The sequence below is a fragment of the Epinephelus lanceolatus genome, chromosome 10, assembly GCF_041903045.1.
Source record: "Epinephelus lanceolatus isolate andai-2023 chromosome 10, ASM4190304v1, whole genome shotgun sequence".
Classification (NCBI taxonomy): Eukaryota; Metazoa; Chordata; class Actinopteri; order Perciformes; family Serranidae; genus Epinephelus; species Epinephelus lanceolatus.
The window spans coordinates 26,414,903-26,439,230 of NC_135743.1; the positions used below are offsets into that span (position 1 = coordinate 26,414,903).

The 24,328-nt window shown below is 39.6% G+C and overlaps 2 protein-coding genes and 1 long non-coding RNA gene across 19 annotated transcripts in view; all 3 read right to left on the bottom strand.

The window, feature by feature from the left end:
• Positions 1-8,034, bottom strand: part of LOC117266168 (focal adhesion kinase 1-like) — an 84,725-nt gene extending 76,691 nt beyond the window's left edge. For 13 of the 17 annotated variants that reach the window (XR_013492218.1, XR_013492217.1, XM_033641182.2 and 10 more), the window contains exon 1: positions 6,009-6,109. Coding sequence is in view for 11 of the 17 variants with exons in the window: in XM_033641182.2 (XP_033497073.2) it covers positions 6,009-6,096 (88 nt within the window). In the remaining 6 variants the exon portion in view is untranslated. Of the gene's footprint in view, positions 1-6,008; positions 6,110-7,551; positions 7,612-7,893 lie in introns of those variants that run through there. The other 4 variants (XM_078171891.1, XM_078171890.1, XM_078171888.1 and 1 more) reach the window with 2 other exon arrangements.
• A 4,300-nt stretch (positions 8,035-12,334) lies between these two features.
• LOC117266460 (uncharacterized) lies at positions 12,335-13,514 on the bottom strand. Its single transcript, XR_004502492.2, has 3 exons — positions 13,334-13,514; positions 12,578-12,669; positions 12,335-12,480 (listed from the first exon to the last, which is right to left on the bottom strand). It is a non-coding gene; the product is annotated as an uncharacterized LOC117266460 (long non-coding RNA).
• A 1,686-nt stretch (positions 13,515-15,200) lies between these two features.
• On the bottom strand, positions 15,201-21,532 carry LOC117265477 (protein NDRG1-like). Its single transcript, XM_033639983.2, has 12 exons — positions 21,292-21,532; positions 20,773-20,878; positions 20,230-20,350; positions 20,032-20,094; positions 19,837-19,897; positions 19,023-19,109; positions 18,682-18,738; positions 18,356-18,522; positions 18,006-18,105; positions 17,731-17,766; positions 17,575-17,626; positions 15,201-16,244 (listed from the first exon to the last, which is right to left on the bottom strand). The coding sequence occupies exons 1-12, from the start codon at positions 21,340-21,342 to the stop codon at positions 16,012-16,014; spliced, it is 1,134 nt and encodes a 377-aa protein (XP_033495874.2). The 5' UTR covers positions 21,343-21,532; the 3' UTR covers positions 15,201-16,011.
• Positions 21,533-24,328: the final 2,796 nt, after the last annotated feature.

The window sequence follows — 24,328 nt, forward strand, 5'->3', positions numbered from 1 at the left end:
ATAAAACAACTGTATACTAATAAACTGTCTGAGCTATTAAGTCATAACATTTTGGCTTTCACTTTGACTCAGACATCTTATTGGTTTGATTCACTGCTGCTCAGTGTGTGTTCTGCCACTTCACATAATTTCTTCTAATCACATAATCCAATTTGTTCCTGGCAGAGTTGTGTCCAAAACGCTGGCTACAAGTAGGATGCTATTAACAAAAGCAACACAACACCAATCCTGGCATTATTCTCTCTCTCTCCTTCGCTCTGAGTGTAAAACCCACGAGTGATAAATGTAACATTTAAGGCACTGATACACAATTTTGAGCCAGCATTAGCAGTGCTTCCAGTAGAAAAGGCTTTTAGCATGTATTGAATGTTTCTTGGGTGTTAAAAACATGAATGTGAGCAGACTGCTGAAGCACTATTACCCTTGAAAATGACCCACGCATTCGTCCAATACGGCTATACGGCTAAATGTTTAACAAAAGTACGACAACATACACATCACCACACATGCTGATTTTGTTAGAGACTTGCTCTTCCTGGTTTCAAACAAACCTCTAGGCAGAAATACTTCCTCAATGTCACCAGAAATGACCTAGCTTCAAACCCAACTTTAATCTTTCACATACACAAATAATGACCCCAAACTAGAACCTGTTATTAAAACACTACTGAAACATCTGCCACTAGAGCTGCTTAAAACATTTTCACTTGCATAAACACTCCACAGATCTTCTCCCTCCTACTCTCACACATCCCACATCCCCCCCCCCCCCCCCCCCCCCCCCCCCCCGCTCTCAGCCTTTCTCTCTCTCCCACTCAGAGTAGAAAACTATTGCCTCTGGCTGTAAACCACAGAGGCTACGCTACAGTTGACACCACGCTAAGGGCATTGCACAACTCCATTCTCATCAAGAAAACAACAACAGCCTTTTGCAGCCTGTCTGCACTGATCAGCCTGTCAGAATGGAGTACAACAGAATAGAAGAGAGTAGTGCTGATAAAGTCACCACAGTAGCAGCTACGGCTTTAATGAGGTAGCTGTCACTGTAAGTAGCAGCAAAAATACATTATTGTAGTATTGGGACTGCTGCAGAGATAAGGAAGTAAGACAGAGGATGGTCGGATTTACAAGAGCGCCCCTTTTCGCATCTGTATTTTTTACTTTTGGCAGAAGAAGCGTTTAAATGAGCTGACATCATCAAAACATTTTCACATGTTGTCTGCTGAAGTATCTGTGCTAATAACCTTCATAGGCCAGCTACATAATCCAGAAGAGGCCATCCTGGAGGTCCATTTGCTTATCTACACTGGATCAACTGAAGCTGTGTGCTCGATTTGATAAAAGTGTCAATATATCAAGAGTTCAGCGGTATACAGGTAGTTTGTAAAATCCCTCACATCAGTCACACAGCCCATTATCACTCACTGTTGTCATATTATTTTACTCCTTTAACAAGAAGTACACTGAGCCACATGCTCTTCTTCCAATTGAATCTATTTTATCAAAGTCTTGATTCAATTATATTATTTTAATGCAATATAACACTGAAATATTACATTAACTAAACTAGAAAAAAGCTCTCAGTAGAAGGCAGATCTCTACCATGTGTGTCCTGGGGCATGTGGGTGGGAAAACAGGGAGTGGAGGGCAGGTTGGGTGTCCAGCGTGTATGTATGACAGCAGAATAAATGCTCCAGGAATGAGTCATAAAACCTAGAAATGAGTTAGCATTTTAGCACTCCCGGTTCCCTCGTCTTGAAATCAATGGGTTTTTGGTTACATGCCTGAAATAAGGTTTGTGGTTAACACAAGCCTTAGAAACTTTCACATATTGCTCTACGACATAATACTTCCCTTATGAATTTTGAAGCTTTTATGTGTCTCAAAAAAGGTGGCAGCTAGCAAGTGGCTAAATGAGACTACAGAACGTCATCATGCTGAACACAGCTTCACAGCCTCGTTGTGATGCCGATTGTTTAAAGCCTAACGTTAGCTTTTTACTTCTGGCAACTGCATTTACACTTAAAATAATAAAAGTTTTGTTAATTTGTGACAAAATGTGTAAGTATCATAAATGTTTGTTTGCCACATTTTCTGAAATTATACAAAATCCAATTAAAAAATCCCATCGGGGTTTTTGACAAGGAAACCAAGGTGACTCTAAATTCCGCGTCAGCCTACAAACAAATGACGTCCCTGGAGCACTCTATGAAGGGAAGACAGTATACAGGTTACATTATCAACGTGCAACCAGAGTATACAGGCTATATGGAGACAATACTCAGACACAAAATAATCTGACAGCATTAGCCTGACTGCCGTTTCAGTTGTGCCAACCAGAGACAAGATTTGAAACTGAAGCTGTTGTTGGTCCCTACTGGCCAGTTAAGAGGAGTGAGAAGTCGGCAGTCAATGACGGTATAACAGAGCAGTCAATACAATAGGTTTCTCTAAAAGCGGGAATCACTGCAACCACAAGAGGTCCTTGAGGATACAGTCATAAATGTGCACAAGAAATATTAGGCTGATGGGTCAAGTAGTACGTAAGATTAGGCTGCAGACAGGCAGATACACACACTCACGCACATGACCAAACACATGATCCCATCCAGGCTTAAAAATAATTTAAAAAACTTCAGATTTAAGAACTAAAACTCAGATTGACATTTATACCGTAAGACAGAGGTTTGCTTAGTCAATTTACTTTGCTCTTTGCAAATGAAAACGACAAAACATTCAATAGATACTAAACTTGAGAAATCCAGGTACTTGCAGCTATTTTATTTCTCTATTTCAAGTCATTCAAGGATTAGTTTGCTCAAGTAAATGATGTGTTTGTACCAAATCAACACTGAGATAACACACCAATTTATCTGTGAGCGAAGTTATTTGAGGAGTAAATGTTTTTGACATCATATATAAAGTCAAGTTTTACAGGGTGGGACTGCAGCATGCACTCTCCCCTTCACGCCTTCCTATTCTCACTGTTTTTCCCTGCGCTCACAGATTTACAGTTTCATTTTATAAAATGGCAATTTTTTTTACACAAACAAGCCTTTTCTTACAAGCCTTTTTATGGCTCTACCTCAGTGAGCAGTGCACTGCACCAAAGCTAACGTTTAGACATTCACAAATACATTGATCCAAACTGCTGCGTCTCTGGGGTCTCACAAAGCCTCACATCTCTGAATTCTTCCAGGAACTAAGAGCAAAGGATTTTGCTATTAGACACCCACGATTTTTTTGCTGCATGTTTTTATATAAATTCCTCTGAATGTAAGCTACTTAGATAAAATGTGTCTGCTGTCAGATACAAAAAGAATTTGTGGTATGAAAGGAGAGAAGATTCAAACAGCCATGATATAACATTTTACAGCCAGAGCTGTCCAGACATGGATTAATGTATCTGTTCTTACTTTCAAAACATTTAAAGTTCACTTGATTTTGCATCAACAAACTTAAAAAAAACTCGTAAGTGGAAACATTAGTCAAATTTAAAAATTAATGCAGTGCTGCTTGTGTTTATTTGTACTGTAAATATATATTTGACAGCTACTTTGCTCCTCTGGCTGCTGCTCTAATCACGACTCCTAGATGCATTTCTGCAGAAAATGTGAAATAAAGTAAAACGAAAGGAAAATAAAGGTGTTTTACTGGCCATTTAAAACATTACGGAGAAAAAGGAGGTTGGATCTGTTATTATTGCCTATCATTGCAAATTGTATAATGGGATTTTGTTCCCAATTTAAATCATGATACAACCATTAAGTCAGATTTCTCCCATAATGATTTTGGAAACGCTCAGTTTGACTGACCATTACCATGCAGCCCAAAGTGTTGAATATCAACTAGACAACCTGACTTGTTATTTTCCAAATCTCCTGCTATATATGGATTTTTGAGCCAGGTGTTTCTATTACTGTGAAACAGATTATTTTCCCATTATGCCCAAAGATATGGGAGACAGGAGACATGGGAACAATATGTAAACCTAAACAGCACATATATATTCTTATGAGGTGTATTACAAGTTATTTCACAGTCACGGTATCTGACAGCGAGTGCTGACCACATGGAATAAGTTAAGCAAAACACCGAGCTCTGGATGCAAATAGGGGAAGGCTGACGATGACACAACAGCGGCACATGCTTCCAGTCATACTTTCACTCGTCTGATCAGACAGCCTGCTGCTGTGCTGTCCCCAAAAACAGAAAATAACTATAGCTCCAACAAACAGGGACTCAACAGGTATACATAAGTTTAAGATCTAGCAGAATATGACACAACCCTTCAGGTATCTTAGCTATAGCTATTTATGCAATAGCAGAAAGCATAGCCTGGGGCATAGGTTGGGTGTTGGGAGGTAGAACTGTCCTGGAATTCAATACAGCACAATTAAGCAACCACAAATGAAGCAAGACACAAGACAACAAAACTGAGATCACAAGGCAGAGGTCTACAACCTGCATAGATTAACAAGGTGTGAGTGTTTTTATATACTAAAAAACACAATGTCTGAGGAGGACCATCTGCATTCAACAGCATAGGCCTAAATGTGGGTTGTTAAAAAGGTGACTAAAGCTACAGCTATTTGCTTTCTAACGTGTCTTGTACGTCCTCTAAAGTACCAACAGCCAGACGTTTCATGTTTGTTTTTTTGATTTGTTCACTAACAACCCCCTCACACTCTACACAGCTGTCAGTTGCACTCCCACGTCTAGCCCTGTGGACGAGAAAAGCGACATTTGATAGCTGTGGCCTGTGGTTGTTTAGCTGCATTTATACAGAAACAGAAATCTGATGTTTAACTCTTTGTTGTACAGGTCTGACCAGACAGTGCTGCCTCGAAAGAGTCGAGAGATCGGATTCCTAACAGTGTCTCTGTGCGGTAAACAACTAAAATACAGATGTGAGCCACATACAAGGGTGTCACTATATTCCAGTATTGACGACAACTGTGATAGTTTTAAATAATATTGATATAATGTTACAAATACAGATATGATAATAACATGTAAATAATCCAGCTCCATTTTCACAGTGTCTCCCTCTCCACCTTCCTACATTCGAATTTTACGGGTAATTCATTACCCAAATAGAGAAAAAACACGCAACAAACAAAGTTTATGATGAATTGGACTGATAGCTTTACTATTATTTTCAGTTTTTTTATAGATATAATTGTTATCCTGAATTGTTTTGACCACTATAACTGTGTGCCTTTTTTGAGTGTGTGAATGTACGTTTAGATGCAAAGGATGACTTCAAAGGAGACATTATCGGGGCGTAAAAAAAAAAACACTACCGAGGCCAATAAGGGTAATAAATTTAAAGATCATCGTACCTACAGCTGAACTGATTTCTATGAATAAGCAGGTTGTTATATTACAGCTGTCAGTCTTGTGTTTTTTATTGTCATAGGTACCAGTGTCAAAGAAGTGTGACAGTCACAGTCACAGTGATAGTCAGTCAGTAACAGCTGGAGTGATAGTAATAAGTGTTTTAGTACTGGCTGTCATCCTCCATCTTTAGGTCTGTGGGAATTTAATATTGCTTACCAGTCAAATAATAGAAACATAAAATGACAGCTAAACAAGTAAAAAAAAAAAAAAAAGAAGAAGACTACTCCATGCAGCACACGTTTCATTTCACACACGTTTCACGGAGGCAAGCCTTGTGAGCAAAATCCAAAAACATCCAGGGCAACAGACGCAAACAAATCGTGCCAATTTATTCATTTGTCAAATCTACTGTCAGAAGCAACCAACCAGGTTTATCAAAGGAAAGCAGAGCAGGCTGACACTGTATCTGAGCCCTCAGCGTCTTTGTTTGCGCTCCACTCTCTACCTGTCTGTGAGGGTTTTCACATGCAACTGCTTGCACGGAGGTGAGTAGCGCAAATTCCTTTCCAGCCCCACTCTACCTGCCTAGCACAGAGCACCCATACACCAGCAACCACAGCCCAACATGCTCCCCGAGCAATCAGTATGACTGAACACGTTCATACCTCCATTGGTGCAGCCCAGGAAATCCCAGAACTGCATGTTGGCAGTTGGTACACAGAGGACTGAACCTCTGCGAGGCAAAAGACGCATATATGTTCCTGCTCTGTCTCTCCACTTCCTAGTTGTACTGTACGCTGTCACTTATAGGAGAAGGGAAACACCCACCCACTGATTGTATCAGAGAGACACACCTGAGGGCTGAGTTTCATTCCCAAACTGCTGCCTCCTTCTCCTGGGCTCTCGTTCCTAAACATCTTCCCACCACGTCTCCTTTCGCCTCCCATCTTATCCACTACTCTGTCTCTCATCCTTATCTTTCCCCGACTGTAAACAGACGGGTGTAAAGATTGATCCAACATCCTCAATGTTTCTGTCCTCATCCCTGCCTCTTCAGATTAGTGGAAGAAATGGGAGAGGAGGCGAGGAGAACAGACAGAGGCAGAAGAGAAACAAAGCCACAGCAGAGTGCAAGCTCTCCTTCATCTGTTGTGTGAATAGCACGTGTTTAGAAATTATGATTCTACCAACAAATGCAATTTAAAGTGAGAGGGATTCTTCATATGTCAACAATAATCAGACATTTAATTGAAATCACATAAAAGAGATGGTGCCAAATTACTGATGTGCAAGAGTCAGGGTTTTTATCTGACTGCAGATCTGAGTACACAACACCTGGGGAAAAGCAATGAATCACAGCACTGACTGGACATGCAATCAAGCAAACATTAACTAGACTTTCAGTAATAGCTACAATGTAAAGTGCTTGTGTTCATCTATTCGAAGGGTAATGACTTCACGAGAATGCCCGTAAGTCCAATTTCTTGATAACTCACTTACAAAAAAACACTGTCGAATCTTTTTTACAGGAACAGCTGTAAGTAGATGCTGTGCAATAAGCAGAATTGAATCACCTTTTCAGGTTACACACTAGAAAGAAAGCCGATACCTGCTTTGTCAGGCTGCTACTCTAGAGTAGAATACAATATGTTTTCATCTAGTTGTCAGTCAATGTCAAAGATTGTTTTGTATCTACAATCGGCGTCAAAACATCTCAGGGCTTTGGGGTCCTGACCCTCCAGTTTGGCATGCAGGGGGTGTCTGCAGAGATGTGATCAGGGGCAACAGTCACATAAAGGAAGGAAACAAGTGGGGGAAATGGGAAGGAAAACAGAAATCTGTCATGACTGGGCAGCTTTGACTCCCAAACCCCTGACACCCCAAAGAAAATCTGACAAATCACATCCACAGGGCTGCAGGGTGCCAAACTCCACACCATGCCAGCTCTGCAAATGTTGTCAGTGCACCTAAAATTTGATTTTAATCCCATCATGCATGCTTGTGAATGATCTGTGCCTGCATCTCACTCGGCCTACCACAGCTTTAAGTGTGTACAGTATTGTGGTTGACAAGGCAGCAAGCAGCCAAACACACTTGAGACGCACAGGTTAAGTAAGAGCTGCCCCCCTTTTGTCTCAAAACCGCTGCTTGCAACAATAAGTCTCATTCTGAGCAGCTCGTTATTCATTAAAACACAGATGTTTGTACCACGGCGGTGTCGCCTCGTCCCTGCATGACAGAAATCCTCCTTGGCTTGGACCTTTGCACCTAAGCAGAGAAACAGAGAGGGGTGGTTTCGGCCACTGCACCACTGTCGGTCTGTTAGGAATACAAATGACTCCGCGGTGTCAAAATGACCAGTATTTCTTGTCATTCACTCCACCATATTTCATCTTAAATCCTAACACCAGCTCATATACACACACCCCCGCGTATTGCATTCGCGTTAACCCCATTGTCTGTGTGTGTTACCCCCTTTAATGCTAAGCTAGCTCAGCTAACGGTGGGCTATTCCCATTTAATCCGCCCCCCAGAAGGATCAATACTCACCCGCTTCAGCCCCGGAGCCCGGCCGCACCTAGTCCCCGGAACCAGCCAGCTCTACCAGCCAGTGAGGTTTAATTTTATATTCATAAACACGTTGATATCACAACCGGCTTGGTGGCTGTATCTCTCCGTTATGAGTCCCTCTCCCTGTCTGTTTTTGTCCTCAACAGCGCCGTGCCCGGTAGTCGGTGTCCACTGACGCTAGCTGTTAGCACTGCTGCTGCTGCTGCTGCTGCTGGAGGAGCCTGAGCGTTTCCAACATGGCTGCAGCTGGTTGGGCTCACTGACAGGAGGAGAGAAGAGGAGAGGAGAGGAGAGAAGAGGAGAGGAGAGGAGAGGAGAGGAGAGGAGAGGGGCCCTACGTGTCCACTGCTGCTGCTGCTGCTGTAAGGGTCCCCCCAATGTTTTTATGTAAGACCCCTGTTTCACATTAGCCTCCTCCATTTATCTTGACAAATGATGTCATGGAGGGTGAAGCTCTCCAGTCTCAGTTTACTCCAAATAAATTACTTTGCACTGTGCAGCAGTGATCAAATTGATGACTGTGATTAGTGTCTTTACATTGGTTAAACAGGGAGTAATGAATATTTATTATCTCCTGCAGTATGAGAAAATAATATTGCCAGCTACAGTTTAAATTTGAATTTAATGCTGTCAATTATGGCACGTGTAGGTTCCACAACTGAAAGACTCAGTCGCCAGAAATGTCCATAAAATCTGGGAAAACACCAGAGCTCACATGGTGATAAACCTAATGAACCAGTGCTAATTACAGGACACAGGATACACACATAAAAACAGACAGCATGAAACTATTATTCCTAATAAAAAATATTGATTAAAAGGGGACACAAGCCGTAAAAAAAATGATTATAACAATAGCGTAACAAAGTAAAATTGAATTAAAACTGGAGGTTACACCAAAGGGGAGCCAAAATAATCAGAGAAAGCCTGTGCACAGCTCCTGGGTGCCAAAAAGAATAAAAGTTCCACTCACACCAGGACACTCAGGTTGTCACTTATTTTATTATCAGCTTACATTTAAAAACAGTGAAAGAAGCGAAATACGTGTTTTATACATCACTTCAGGGAAGCCCTCGGGCTGACACAACATGGGCTTACTCGACAAAATTACAGTAGCAAAAGAAAATATGTAAAGCACTACATACATATGTGACCATATTACATTATATATTTGACATAAACATTAAAATAGAAAATGTTACTGGGTTAAAGGAGCAGTGTGTTGGATTTAGTGACATCTAGTGGCGAGGACTGCACATTGCAACCAACTGAATCTTCTCTCCCATGTGCTAAACGTGAACTCCTGTTTAAAGTTCCTCCGGTGTTCATTGTTCAGGAGGTTTTTACCAAGGGATGAATTATCCACAGAGGTCTCTTCCTCTCTAAAACAAACAGATCAGGGGATTTCAACCAGTAAAAACACTGATTAAAGCAGTTTAATGTAAAAAATAAATAAATCTGTGTTTTTCCAATTCAGTTGGACTTGACATGGAGAAGCTGCTAACTGTGATGGCCGTGCAGAAACTCAAAAATTCAAAAACATAATGACCCTATCCAGAGCCAGTGTTTGGTTTGTCCATTCTGGGCTACTGTAGAAACATGGTGGTGCAACATAGCAAACTCCATGAAAGAAGACCTTCTCTATATGTCGATTTTAGATAATGAAAACAATATGACTGTTATTTTCAGGTGATTATACACTAAAGAAAACATACTGATTGTATTCAATTTCTGCCAATATATCCCCAAAAATCCTACACACTGGACCTTTAAGTCAAAAGCAATATTTGTTAACATATGCTGCATACATTTATTTGATTTTCATTTTTTGTGTGGTGTGTGTATTTATGAAAAGGGGTGTCAGAGCAGTGTTCTTTTTCAATAAACTGCACAATGTCAGAGTCCGTTTTTTTTTTTTTTTTGTCAAGTAGGTTTTCACATACAAGGACTGTGCTGTGGTATATTAATAAATAACATGAAGATAATGAGGGACAATGAAAATAAAAGCAAGTAAGGCAAAAATCAGTAAACGTAAATATGGAATAGAGGAAAATTATAACAAAAATGTGAAAAAAATAAAAGTATGTGCAGTATATTTGAATTAAAAGGAAAGAGCAGTGCAGTTTTTAAAAGTGTCAATTTGTGCAGAAATGTGCAAAATTGGTCAAAGAATGATCAGATATTCACAGTACCAAGTATTAATGTATATGTGGGAGCAAAACTGCCATTGCCACTGTCAAACTGCCACATTTTTTATTTATAATGATGTCTTTTTGCCTCATTGGTGATTGAGGTGAATAAAAAGTTATATAAACGGACTTGCAGTCAGTGATCAAAACTGCCCTGCTGTAGGTAAGAAATTAAAAGTAGTGGGGGGCTCGAACGTCCATGGACAAAATAGCCATTATCTCACTGTGCAATATGTTACAGACTGAAGCTGAAATTAAATTGCTCTCCACTTTGTCGGCCCCACTTTGGGCTAGTAATCACTGTGCTGGCAGGGCAGCCATCAAATCCACCTTGTAGGACAAATCACAAATGTCTACTAAAGTGGATGGAAATGTACAGGATTTAGTGTTTGTGTGATGCGGCCCAGTGCGCCAAAGCAGATTGAAATAATAGGAAACAGAATATACGTGTAAGAGCCCACAGTCGTGCAAGGGCTGATGTCTCATGTTTAAATGAAATCTTCAGAGATTTCTGTCATACATTATTCATCGTAGTGTCATAATGTAAGCCAAACAAAAGAAGCTTTGAAATAAAGATGCTCCCCAAGCACACACACACACATGCGCGCACACACAAACAAAATTATTGTGACTTTGATGCTGACTGTTATTATGCTGTGCTGGGTCTGTGTGTCTCCACTGTCTCGAAGTCACAGCCCAAAACAATCCATCTACTGATGGGCCCACAGTCCCACCTACACATACAGTACATTCATGCATGCAGCTCTCTCTCTCACACACACACACACACACACGCACACACACACACAGTTCAAAGATTATTTTTATCCACAGAAGAGTTATGCAAATGATGGCGCGAGGGAGGGAGACACTTAGGTGGATTAAAACTTGTGACGTCATAGTGACATGGTGTGTGCTGGGCCAGCAGTGTACCCCACATTTACCCTTTCTGGCAGTCATTCAGCTTGGCAGCTATCGGGAAAAACATATTACGTCTAGTCTAAATTGAATCTAATTAAACAGTATGGGAGTGAAAGGAAAGGATGAATCGACCTTGAGCCAGTTGCAGATCACAGTCTGCCTTATACTCTGTACTCTATGCAGTAAAAACCACACTGTAGGTAGAGAGGTTGTGTATCACACATATATTTAAGCTACAACAGGAACAACAGGCTCAACACTGTGTCTGATGAAGGTGCAGCTTTGCTTATGTGAATACAGGAGGCCAAAGAAATTGTTTTGCAGGGGGAAACAAGAATTTGGATGTCTCAATATTTTATTTCCCTTCTAAAATTCTTTAAACAAATAGAGCGATAGACTTTAATAACAGTTTGAGATTTATTGCTAGATTTTAAAAGGAAAAGCACAATAAAAGTACTGAAGTCATTTGGGATGATGTTGTCCAGCACTCCCATCTTTATTCGCCAAAGACTTGCAAATGTTCCAGCCACCTTCCAACCTGATATCTTCACAAGTTTGTCACATAATGAGATGTTTTTTAAACAATAAAAAAATAGTTATATATCTTAAACTGGACCAGAATAGGCAGGCAAACAATGGTATGTGAGTGTGCATGCCAGGGACCATGTTCAGGGATGGGAAAAACACTTTAATACACTTAAATATGGAAAGGAAAAGACTAAATATGACCCATAAGAGATATTTAAAAAGATCCAAAATGCTGTTAAGAGTGATAGTAAATACTCAGCAGATGCAGGACATTTCTATGTGATTTGCATTTAGTTTGGATTGAGCAAAATGTGTCCTGAATGTTTTTTTGCTACATAATGTGATAAGTTGTGTGAGCCTGCTGTTGACACAAGTGATCAGAAGAGGTTATAGAGCTCCATCTAGTGGACAGATTGGAGAGGTACACTTGTTTTTAAGCAATGCAACCCTACTTTCTTACGGTGTGTTTATATATTTAGATTTATTTTTACTGGGTATCTCATCTCATGTCGCTGTCTGTTTTTTATTGTTGTTGTTTTGTATGTGTTTCATCTGTCAAGTCATTATTTGGGTCATGTGATGGCCTCCTATTGATTCCTGCTACTATACAGGTAGGGCCATACCTGTGGTGTATGCTTTGAAAGCCCTGACGAAATCTTGCAGAACTCGAAACATGTTGGCTCTTCTAACGATTTAGCCACCACAATGTCATTAAAGTAATCCAAAAATATAATTGCACAGTCATTAACATCAAAGAAAGAATAATCTCTTTACAGCATGACTTGATGAACATCCTTTTAAGGATTTAATAAAATCTAATGTGGTTGAGAACATAAACGTAGTATCAGCTGTGATGATGAGGAAACCACAGTTTTTCTTCCTTCTTCCACCATCGTGACACAAGGTCGTTTTCTTATCACGAACGCATCTGGGGAATTGAATCACAGAAAAGAGACCAAAACAATGTTGATGGACAACACTGACCTTTGGTGTGGCAAATATAAAGATTAATGTAATCAGATTACCATTTTCTTTGAAAACAAAGTAGCTCATAGCTATTTTCTGGTCCTTTGGAGGTCACAGTGTACCGTAGTGAAAAAACACTGGAATGTTCTGTCTGTTGATGATGTTGGAAAACAGATATTTAACTTTCTTCCCCTTTTCTCCTTTTCCAGAGACAAGAACATTCGGGACACACTAATGCATGCAGACACACATAGAAAATCCCCCCACCAGAGACGTCTGGACAATGCCACAGGCTTTTTCCCATGCCGCAACTGTGCTTCTTGTTCTAATGTCAAAAAGGTTAACACATTTACCAGTTTTATTACCAAAAATGAATACAAAATAAACAAAATGATAACTTGCAACTCTACAAATGTTGTCTACCTTCTTGTATGCACCAAATGTGGCATCCAATATATTGGTAAAACTAGGAGACAACTGAGACTAAGAATCAATGAGCACAAAAGCTCCATTCGCCGTGCTGATCCTAAATCAGCTGTGGCCAGGCATTTTGCTGATGGAAATCATTCTCTCTCTGATCTTATATTTTGTGGCATTGACATGATAATTCCTAAACGTCGTGGTGGCAATGTGGACCAAATGCTTCTACAATGTGAATGCAAATACATTTACTATTTAAAAACCTTACAACCCAGTGGGCTAAATGAAGAATTAGAAATGTCTTGCTTTTTGTAGGTCTGTCTGTGTGCACTAGTCTGACCCTAATAGTCCCCAAGCTAGAGTACAGATGTATATCTGTTGATGTACTTACTCACCTTTGAGCTCCTTGTCCAAGGCTGTTTGTGTATATGTATATTGTAATGGTGTGATGTGTGACACAGTGCTGGTACCTCTAATTGATTACCTGCCCTCTGTGAGAGGCTCCAGGTGTGCCCAATCAAGTTTGTTTGAGAAGACTACACTATAAGAACCATGCCACTAGGACCTCTCATTATATGCACTGACGATAGTCCCTTGAGGACTGAAACGTTTGCTGCTTGTTTGTCTGTGAAGATCCCCAGTAAAATGATCTTTCATTAAGACTCTCAGTCTACATTTGTTTTCTGTGTGCGAGTCCTTTTCTGCTTTTTGACTTTCATCTCTGACTACCGCACCAGAATTAAGAAGTTTTTGGACTGATGTTAAGTGCGCAGCTCTTTTTGCTCATTACTACATAGAGATATTGGAAATCTGTCACTTCTAGTTAAAAGATTGAGGAATTAGCTACATATTGATATAAGATTTAAAGGTATGTGATGAATGATTGTAGCTGGCTCACATAATTTCATCACAAAGTTGGGCCAAATGTGAGTGTGCTTGGTTAGCATGCTAAATTTGGAGTACAAACCACGTGCCAACCAACTGTGACATTAAGAGTTGTAACTGTATTTTAAGAGATTATAACTATTTCTTAAGTTTTAAAGTTTATATAGTCGATGTATTATTAGTTTGGATGATCAATTGCAAAAGTAAATCAACTAGACATTCCTACGAGGGATGAGCAAGTACGCCATTATCTATATTTGTGTCTGTAATTGTTTAACCAACTCGTACTCGTATACATTGTATTCGTATGTACCTGATAGTCATCTGAGAATTCAGCTCAGACCTAAGTCCTAATGATGCATTGCTTAAAAATGTTTGGTTTTAAAATTGGGTAGATATTTTATTAAATGTTCATGTTTACTGGTTCTTGTTTGAGTTAAATTTTCAAGTTGCTTCTTGTAGTTGCTTCGTTTATTGTAGTTATAGCAAGTTAACATTGTGCCAACATACCCTGTAAAGAGGCTGATTGGCACAAATGCACAACATGACTTTGATCACAAATCACCTAATTTTTGGAAATGTTTGTACACATTAAAACAGTGGTTCCCTACTGGTGTGTCATGGTCCCAAAGTGGGTCATGGGTCCATTCTGAATGGACGTATCCAGTTCGTAAAAAATATGATTTACTTTGAAGTACAGTGAATTTCTAGCACAGAGCTTTTATTTTGAAGCGCTGTTTTTTGTTGTTGAGTGAGTGACTAACGGACAGCTGCATGACAGAGACAGCAAACCAGCTGGACGACATGGCAGAATGCGAGTATGATGCTGAACTAATGACTAAGGAGAAATCTGGACCCTGTGGCTGGACCATTTGGGAGCCACCACATTAAAATATATTTATTTATAGCAGACGCCTTAACCTTTCAATACCCACTGGTTAGAATAGCCACCCTGATCTCCCCCTTTAACTTCCTAAAAGATATGCTGATGTTTGGGTTGCTGATCCTGTTCAAAATACCGTCTGAAATAATACAGTTATCTCGGCAACTTAAATCTCAAATGTCTTTTTTGTCGCTTAAGAGTTCTTCAACTATTTAGTATTGCACATAAAACTAGCAGAGTCATGTTGAACAGTTTTTTTCTTTTTAAAGGGTAATGATTAAAGTAGCAGAGCCAGGGATGTCACCTTTTTTCCAATCTTGAGAATGGTGATTCTCTTAATGACAGAGAGCTGAGAGCAATATTTGCCAAAACTATGTTGCTCTTATACTGTACCAATCACAATCCTATTTAGAAACTGTTTCTGTCATTTAAAACATTTTGTAGCTGTAGGTCATCTACAAGGTCTCTGTTTGTGACAGTAAAAGGTTAGACACTTTCTGTTTTCATCTGTAGTTTTATTAATCAAAGCCAGCTAGATAATTATTTACAGTATCATGTATAATCACTGATAACACAAGAGATACTTACAGGAGGTCATCTGTTTTTAGTGATTGAACTGAATGTCTTGATGTTATTTTACACAGCATTCCTAAACATATTTAAAACATCATGTGATCTAAAACTTTTGTCCATAACACAATCCTGCGGCCAAGAACACACAGCTGTCACAGTTGCATATAATCAATACACATTCCTACAGTTATGAACATCCCGTTTTCACACTATAACATACTCTGTCTTTACATCTTCATTATATGGATACACATCTATGAACATTTTCATTCAGTACATTTCAGCTTCGTGTTTTCCTCATGTAGTGTGTGTCATGATAAATATTGGAGCATAAGGAAGAATCTCAGCTACTAGAGTGAGAAGAGGAAAAGAAAGAAACAAGAACATGAATAGGGGCAGGGATATAAAACAAAGTAAAGAAGGATGCAGAGGTAGAGACATACAGTAAGAGTTCAGAGAAGAGGAGGAGGCTGATAGAGATGAAGAAAATTGGATGGATAGACTAAGAGTAATGCCAGAAGACAAACTCAGGGAAGGATGCTTAAATAGATGAAGGGATAGAGAAGGAAAGAGGATACAGAGGGGGTAGAGCAAAGTCACATGGAGGTAGGACCTGTGACGTTTCAGCTGGAGATAGTGCAGATGAAAGGGCATGACAGAGGGAGGCTGTCAAAGTGGAGATAATGAGGTATGGTTTGATTTAAGTGCAAGGGATTCAGGGCAGAGTGCGCTCTAACATGCCACTTCAGTTGACTTTGTGATGATGTGGTCCACGTTACTGCTGGAAATACTCTCCATGGAGACGTCAGTGTGTGAGCGCCCGCGCTTCTCCTCGGTGCCGCGCGAGTGTACCCGGCCACGCTGCAGGTCGTTGGTGTGCGCGCGGCTCCGGGAGCCCTCGTAGGACGAGACGCTGGAGCTGGAGCTCGTCCGTGAACGGAGTCTGGTCATGCTGGCACTGGACACTGGAGGAAGAGGAGGGAGAGGTTTGTGCTGTACTGCATCAGTCTTTAATGAGAGTTTATTTGATCAGTGTTTTGCCAACTGATAGCTACAGCACAACTGAGGGACCCTTTATCTATCATCTATTAAACTGACCCCTGATAAAGTGACATATTTTATGGATATTTCATATTATATTCAATGCATAACAATAATATCTCAGAACAACTAAAACTGTACAATTACCTAAATAATGAGCGCAGTCATCGCAGGAAATGTGTGTAAAATGAGCAATGAGATGAGTTTTAAGCAGGTTTTTTTTTCTGTGAATTTTATTCCAGAGATCTTTCTGGACATTTTTAGGAACTTCAATTTGCTGTCTGTCACATGTATCCCATATTTTATTTTATTTATTTGTGTAATCTCTCAGACACACGACCATTGTTCTGTTAGCTCTGCTGTGGTTGTTTTAACCATGCACTTTTCTAATGCAGTAATGAGGCTGTTTCACAGAGACTTCAGGCTCTATGAATGCATCTGTTCAGGTCTTCACTCTGCCTTTATTCTGTGAGATTTTATATCTCGAATAATAATCTAAACTTTAAAAATAACAATTTCATTACATTTTCTTCACATAAATGAGTGAAATGCTGAGATATAGGCCTATTGTATATCCTCCTTAGACCCAAACTTTTGTTTGGTTTGGATTTTTAATGTCTCCTAGCTATTTGGGATCAGTAGGACCCAATAAATATGAAAACCAAAACATTATTAACAATAATTAAGTCCCAGCCTCCTTAAACAAGATGACAATAAAGTTTCAATGTACTTCCTTCTTAATTGTGTTGTAGTTTGTTGCTAAAATTGGTCAAATTTGTCGCCATATCAAACTACAAACATTATTAATCATAAATAAACAAGTTTCAGCCATAAAATTTGATCAGATTTTGTCCACTTTTGTGTCGGGATCGGCTGCAGACTGACTTGACAGGGATGGCTGCCGTCTGGTTTTTACATAGATTAGTGTATTGTGCTCTTACTACCACTAGATGGCACAAAAAAGTGCCCATGAATGAGGACAACAGGTCTCAGTTAAGTAGAATGAAGTAGAAGGTCAAGTAAACCCAAAATGGCATGTCCGACACAGGGTCTCAGGAGGATATACATATTTTTAATTTTTTTTTTCACACCCCTTCAAATCAAGAAGGCCTCTTCACCCCCTGTGAAGTTTTGGCGACCCCGAATGGGGGTCTCGACCACCAGGCTGGGAACCAGTGTCCTAAACTGGTCTCTGACATGTTATGACTCTAAATTAAGATCAAGATAGTTGAAGGTTAACTAATGGTGACTTACAGTATCCCATGCCCTGGATGAAATACTTCAAGGCTTCAATCACTTTAGCTGGCTGTGGAGAGAAAGAAAAAGAGTATTGGATATATATTCAACCGATCAGGAGCGCAGATTCTACAGTATTGCCAGTGGAGTATCCGACAAAATGTCACAGCCTACCTGATCCACCTGAGGAAGTCCACCACAGTCTGCCATCTAGAAGAGCAAAGTGCAAAGGTCAGTTAAAGATTCCGTCCGTGATAAAACCTATACCTGGTCTTAAATTAATAGACTTTCCATTGAGGTAATTACAAGGTAAAACTGTTTTACTGTAAGTTCTCATTTGACAATAACAGAACACTTCTTCACAGGCTGACTAGTTTAACTAGACTCATCCAAAGTTTTCTCAATTTTAAAAAATAATCATTTGGTTGTTTGCTTCCCCTTTTGGTTACCTTGAGCAGTGTGGTCTTGGTGGGATTGAGTTTGGAGTTGCAGTCGACCACAGCCTCCACAGCAGGAGAATTATCTCCTACGACCAGCAGGCTGGCACACCTGTAAACCAACAGATACACAGATGAAATAGTTAGGACTTTCAGAGCGAGTGAGTAGTGAGCATCTTAAGATCAGTGAGGGGATTATTGTTCTAACTCATATATATCTTTTCTGCAGGAATATGTCGCCACCTTTCATTGTAGAGTAAGTTTAGCCGTCTTAATCACAACCACAAACACAGATTGAACCAGTTTTTATTCTACCTACAGTTCAACTCCTGCCCTCTTTAAAGGTTAATGATGGTACTAACTTGAGGGTCCTGACACTGATGTTTCCTCCAGGAATGGGCCTCTCCACCTCCAGAGCAGTGCGGTTATTGTAGGAGCGGAGGAACTGACTCACGTTGGACTGGTTCATCGTTGTTGTGATGTAGTGACGGTATGTAGCAATGAGGTCGAGGTTGGTCTGGATCTCATCCTGAACAATCAGTCAGAGAGGAAAGAGCGCATTAGAAAGTTAGAGCGATATTAAGACGTCTTTACAAGACGTCTTTACGACATTTAGTGTTTGAAGATATGTATTCCCACTTCTGTTGTCATGGTAACTGAAGGCAATCATCGAAGCCTGATAACTTACCTTTCCAAACAAGTGTGTGATGATTGTGTTGGGGAGAGTGTGGGTCCATTCAGTGATCTATGACACATGCAAAACAATGTATTTATGTTACAGCAGGTTTACGATAATCATTAAATGGTGATTAATCACAAAGACAAACACTCTCATTACTCTTCTTGTGGCAGAACTGGGACTAATACTAGCATCATTAAACTGAAGTGTCTGAATCAGTCAAATGTAATTTAATATACATCAATACACTTAGTTGTATGGCTTGTAATTAACCTAATATTTGAAATAGATTATGATCTTATTCAGCACACACACACACACACACACACACACACACACACACTGCTGACCTTGCTTGCAACAGAATTCATCAGTCCTTCAGCGCTGGGATTGATGTTGACCAAGACCAATCCATCCACCTGATCAGGGTGATTCAGCTACACACACACAAACACAAACACAGAAGAACGGTTAGTGATATGGCTTCAACCACTCATGAACACTTACCAACATGTTTTTTGGAAGTTATCTAATTAAATTTTTGAGTGTTTCATGTTACTTAGACAAACAGATTGCATCCTTCAAGAGCAAAGGTTTTACTTTAACATTGGGGTGGGGGGGACACATAAGAAAATTTAGAACATTTTGAGCATCAAATACTTAATTTCCTTAATTTTGTTAAATTTTTATGCACCAATTTGTGCCTTTTTCACATCACTTTCTGGCGTAATTTGTCAAAATAAAAGTCTTCTGCCACTTACATGTTTTTATTTGAGGGTTACAAATGCACATATCTTCCAAATACTGAAGGGGACAAGACTACAGCCATAGATTTTCATGGATGCCGTCTTTCTCTTCCCTGTCTAGAGGTTTGTATGGATACCATGGCTGCTGTTACACACTGCGAAGACTAAATTTATCAGTTTTTTAAAGAGTGTCATCCCACCTCTGGCACCACAACTGCAACTGTATCTGTGTAGCTAAAGATGTGATAGCTCTGGTATAGGTCTGATGTACGTATATGCCTGTGTACACCAGGAGGAGCAGCAGCTAAGTAAGGATATGTGCTAATAATAGTAGACCTATAAAAATTATGTATAACTAGGTGTCAGACGCTCTCCGTCTGAGGTTCAAATGGGGTTTAGAGACGAGATTTGAACTCACAGCAAATTTGGCCAGGATGTAGGCTCCAGCTCCAACTCCCAGTCCAATCACACTGTGCAACCTGCACCGCAAACAGACAGAAGGTCAAAACGGAGATAAGTCCTAGTGCGCTGTGCGAATAAACATGTTGAAAATATCCTAACCTTTCATGAAAGGCCAACTGAAAAGTTTTTATGAAGTATCAGATGGACTCACCCAAAGTGTTTGAGAACAGCAGGCAGTGCTTCAGACAGCTGGTCCATGGAAGGGTAGGTATATCTGAGGGGTCAGACGTCAATATAACCATCAGCAGGTGCGAGATCTAATCATTTATGAGCTCATGTTAAAGAATGTAAATACAGCATGAAATGTTAATATATGTCAGACTGAGAGTATTAAAGACAGTGTACTGACGCAGAAGGCAAAGTTTTGGCTCCCTCGTGTTGTCCTGGTGCTTCGACGTGACAAACTGGCAAATGTCTGACGATTTCCTGCATGTCCTCATGGTTGAACAGTGCCTCAAAACAAGACTTGTCTATGAGAATAAAAACACAACACAAATCACAAAAGTGATAAAGGCTGATAGGGATGCGGAACATAACATAGAAAATATAACACAAGAATTTATGAAAATGAAAATGTATCAGATCATTTAAAAAGTGTGCATTAAGTTTGGATTAAAATGTTGTTTAGAGGGCAATAAATATAGGAAAGAATATTCTGATGCTTCCATGCAACTAAGAGATGAGGTTTTACTTAATTCAACAAGTCTTCAGATACACAAATAAAATAGAAAATCTGGTTTCTGTTGTTAAACAAATAAATAAGATAGCTGTGATACACAAATCTTAATGTGGATAGATTTTTCCCTACCATATAGGTATATTATGTCTGTGTGCAGTGTACAAATATTACAAACACTAGGCTATTGTGCACACAGAGAGAGTTGGGACTTACGGTTTAGTCCAACATCATGAAATGTCAGGATGACGGGGCGGTTTGCCCTCAGAGTTCCTGTCATGATGCAGTGGAGGTTCCCATACTGAGTCTCTACATGCTCCTCCTAAAACAAATCAACAAATTTAGATGAATAATGCATGCTGCTGTATGTGTTTGTAGCTGAAGATATACATTTACAGTTTATTTTAGTAGATTAGAGCAGTGTTTTTTTTTTCATGTGCACTAAAACCAGATGCTGATATTTCTAACATTACACCCATTTGACTGTGTGTGTGTGTGTGTGTGTGTGTGTGTGTGTTGATTCCCAGGCCTCTAGGACCTTGGGAAAGGCATGTCCCCATTTTTCACATTTTAGTCATAAGTCCTGTTATGTCCTGAAAACACATATGTGTGTGTGTGTGTGTGTGTGTGTGTGTGTGTGTGTGTTGACGTTAAAGTCATTTAAATTTGCACAAGGATACATCTGCAGCCGTAAATCTATCAGAAAGGTTAACTTAATCTCTCTTGGATACTCACAGTGATCTGAGGCTCGAAGACAGAGTCGCTCTCGTTGTCCTCCAGTACCATGGCTGCTGATGCAGAGTAGACCACAACAGAGATAAAGGAGATGTGCAGTAGATGCAGAGCAAATGTCCTCTGGAGATCTTTGATCCTTAAAGTCCTCTTTGATTTTAAAGCAAATTAATTATCCTCCTATTTCGTGTTTCTTGACGCTGCCAGTCCTGCAGTCAGAGACGACCTCAAAGAAACAGTGATTTTGGTGTGTGACACACTCAGTGTTTGAGCTGGTTTATATATCCTCAGTCACTGATCTGTCCCTAAGCCCTAACTCCAACCTGGGTCACACGTGGCTAACAGTTTTAATCTGACCTCAGGCTGCTGCTTTCCAGAGACAGCACTAGATTTCTGCAGGGAGTTAACAAAGGACATCCCCAATGCAAAAATACAATGTCACTGTGAAGCTTCCATTCATTTTAAGATACTCTGAGCAAAATATCCTTTGAGTCATGATCATGAAATGTGTTTCTAGACTTTAATTATGTTTTTTTCCCCTTAAAATCAGGTTTGTCTTCTGTATCATGCGCAAAAACTGAAATGTATTGAAAACAACCAGACTATTATGTTGGGAAATAAATCTGACCAGAAGTGTCCTGTTATAAGCTTGATTGGTAGGAACTTACATTAATATCACAGGTAAAGCTTGTTATTTTTTGCTGTGGGGCATCAGGGGAACACACCAACACCATCAGCCAAGCCGTGAGCAGGTCAGCTGTCTAATCTCAACGTGCCATCTGTTCCTCACGGAAAAACATTCTGCTCCCTACAGTTCATTTCACCTTGACCCTCCTTCTAACTTACCTTCATTTGGACAGCTACTCTGAAGTCCCTGTACGTCATGTTGCTCCTGTACAGCAGTACAGATCAAATTAACTTGGAGAGTCTAAAGGAACAGTCTATAACTTTAATCCTACATCCTACAACCACAGTAGGTTAGTCTAACCTTGATAAAGCCATGATACTATTTGACTTTCTTCTAACTTAATCTTAAAGCACTTTTTAAAGATGGACTTGGCTTTCTCATGGGTAATTGTTGTGTCTCTGTGAAGGAGTGAGGTAATACCATTGCTGATGATACTCTGATTCCAAATACTCTGTAAAAATGAAAACAGATTGGATTTGTCAATTGACCAGTTGTCTGAGAGTAGCATTGAATGGCATAGTTGATAACTAAAACATAGGCTAATCTCTGAATAAATTTTTTTTTTTTTTCCTGGTTTGAAATAGTTGTTTTTCTTTTTTAAATAAAATCATACAAAATACAAAACAAAACAAAACAAAACAAATCTGCAGAAGCGGAGGTTACATGGACCTTTCAAAGCAGTTTGAGGAGTTCTGATTTAAATCTAACATCATCCCCAGGTCTGAGCCTAACTCCACACACTGCATAGTTTAGAACAATGCTAATCAACCACCTGTGTTCTGTATTTATAAAATGTCCTGTGTCCTGCTCAGTCACACAATGTGTTTATATGATTTATTCATTATTTGCATCTGTATTTATTGATATTCTGATTGAGAGTTCATTATTTAATAACCCAGAATATGATCGCGATGTCTTTGAAATGGAAATAATTTAATAGGTCAAATGTTTCAGGGAAAATTAAAATTCTGTAACTCATCAACCCAACACTCAGGAATGGTCAGCCTCAGTGTGACTGAATGGAAATGACGGTCACTGATGTCAAAGTGTTTCTTAATGACAGACAGACTCTCTGACTTTGATTGTATCCATAATTAAAGTTGATGACGGAAATAACAGATCGTGAAGAGAAAAATCTTTCTAATAAATGAAGAAAGTCATTTGTTTCCTTTCCTTGTTCAGATTTTTAACTCGATGGTGAATCAGAGAACAAATAAAAAATAAAACGTGGCAGTGATACATTTGAGTTTAATCTGTTATCTGTCTTCACTCTGTATGAAACTCCAGTGATGTTGGGATGTATCGGATAAGTCAGTAACTGTTGGTCAGTTAAAGGCCTCCGCAAAGGTTGCACTCCTGTATCCTTGCTTCGCTCCCCTCTGAAATCCTCCTCTCTCCTCGACTCCTCCAAGTGCATTTAACGTATTGAGACGTCCTACAAGATGCCGAGTCTTGATCGATTTCCGAGTCAAGTGATCGAGGATAGAGGATGTAGGAGTTGAGTTCATTCTAAGGTAATGAAAAAATATGATCCTTATTTTCAGGTGATTACACACTAATGAAAATATAGTAATAAATATTGTATACCATTTCTGCCAAAAGATGCCCCTAAATCCTACACACAGGACCTGTAAGTGTGCAGTACTCTTAAACTTTAAAGAAAATCTAATTATTACCTTACTAGGTGGTGTGAGGCTATTTGTCAAAAGTTGTGGAATGAAGAATAAATAGATTTTCAGATACAAAACACACTGAGACAATAGACCAGATGCTTCATTGCTCTGTAACACACTTTAGTGGCAGTACTTCCACTTATATCTTTGTGAAAATGTAATATCTGAAGTCTTGACTTACAGCTGTTTTTTAAAGGCTTATTAAGTGTGAGAGGTTTGATGATTTATTCTCTCTTAAGTTTACAAATGTATTAGAATTGTGTGGCTCTGGGGAGAGTAAACACACGTACAAATTGCTTTGCACTGTCCATGGTAATTTAATTGCTCTTAAATTAAATGGTGTTTTGCTTGTGACGGCAGCAGGTCAAAGGTTTAGGGATTAGTGTCAGGGAATCGAATGAATGAGTGCTATCCCCTCAGTCATGTAGCCCTGAGCACAACACTAAATCCTCAACATTGTGACTGTCAACAGTATCAGCATGCAGCCGACATATGTAGGCTACTACAGTTATTGTCAGGATATTCCATATTCCATCTAATGTATTAAATCGTGATGGTGTCTAGACAGTAGCAGGTGGATGACACAGCAGACAGCAACAGCTGGCTGAGCGGAAACGCAGCAGACTGCACTGTGAGCGCCTTCTTTAAGACATGATGCCGCCACTGCCTTGATCACACA

Bases quoted from the DNA above. Each gene is read 5' to 3' on its own strand.
- LOC117265477 (XM_033639983.2), bottom strand. From the start codon at position 21,342: ATGGTACTGGAGGACAACGAGAGCGACTCTGTCTTCGAGCCTCAGATC. The intron at 18,739-19,022 runs GTCAGCAGTGTG...CATGTGTCATAG, and splicing joins TGAATTCTGTTGCAAGCAAG to ATCACTGAATGGACCCACAC. The intron at 18,523-18,681 runs GTAAGTTATCAG...CTGATTGTTCAG, and splicing joins TCACACACTTGTTTGGAAAG to GATGAGATCCAGACCAACCT.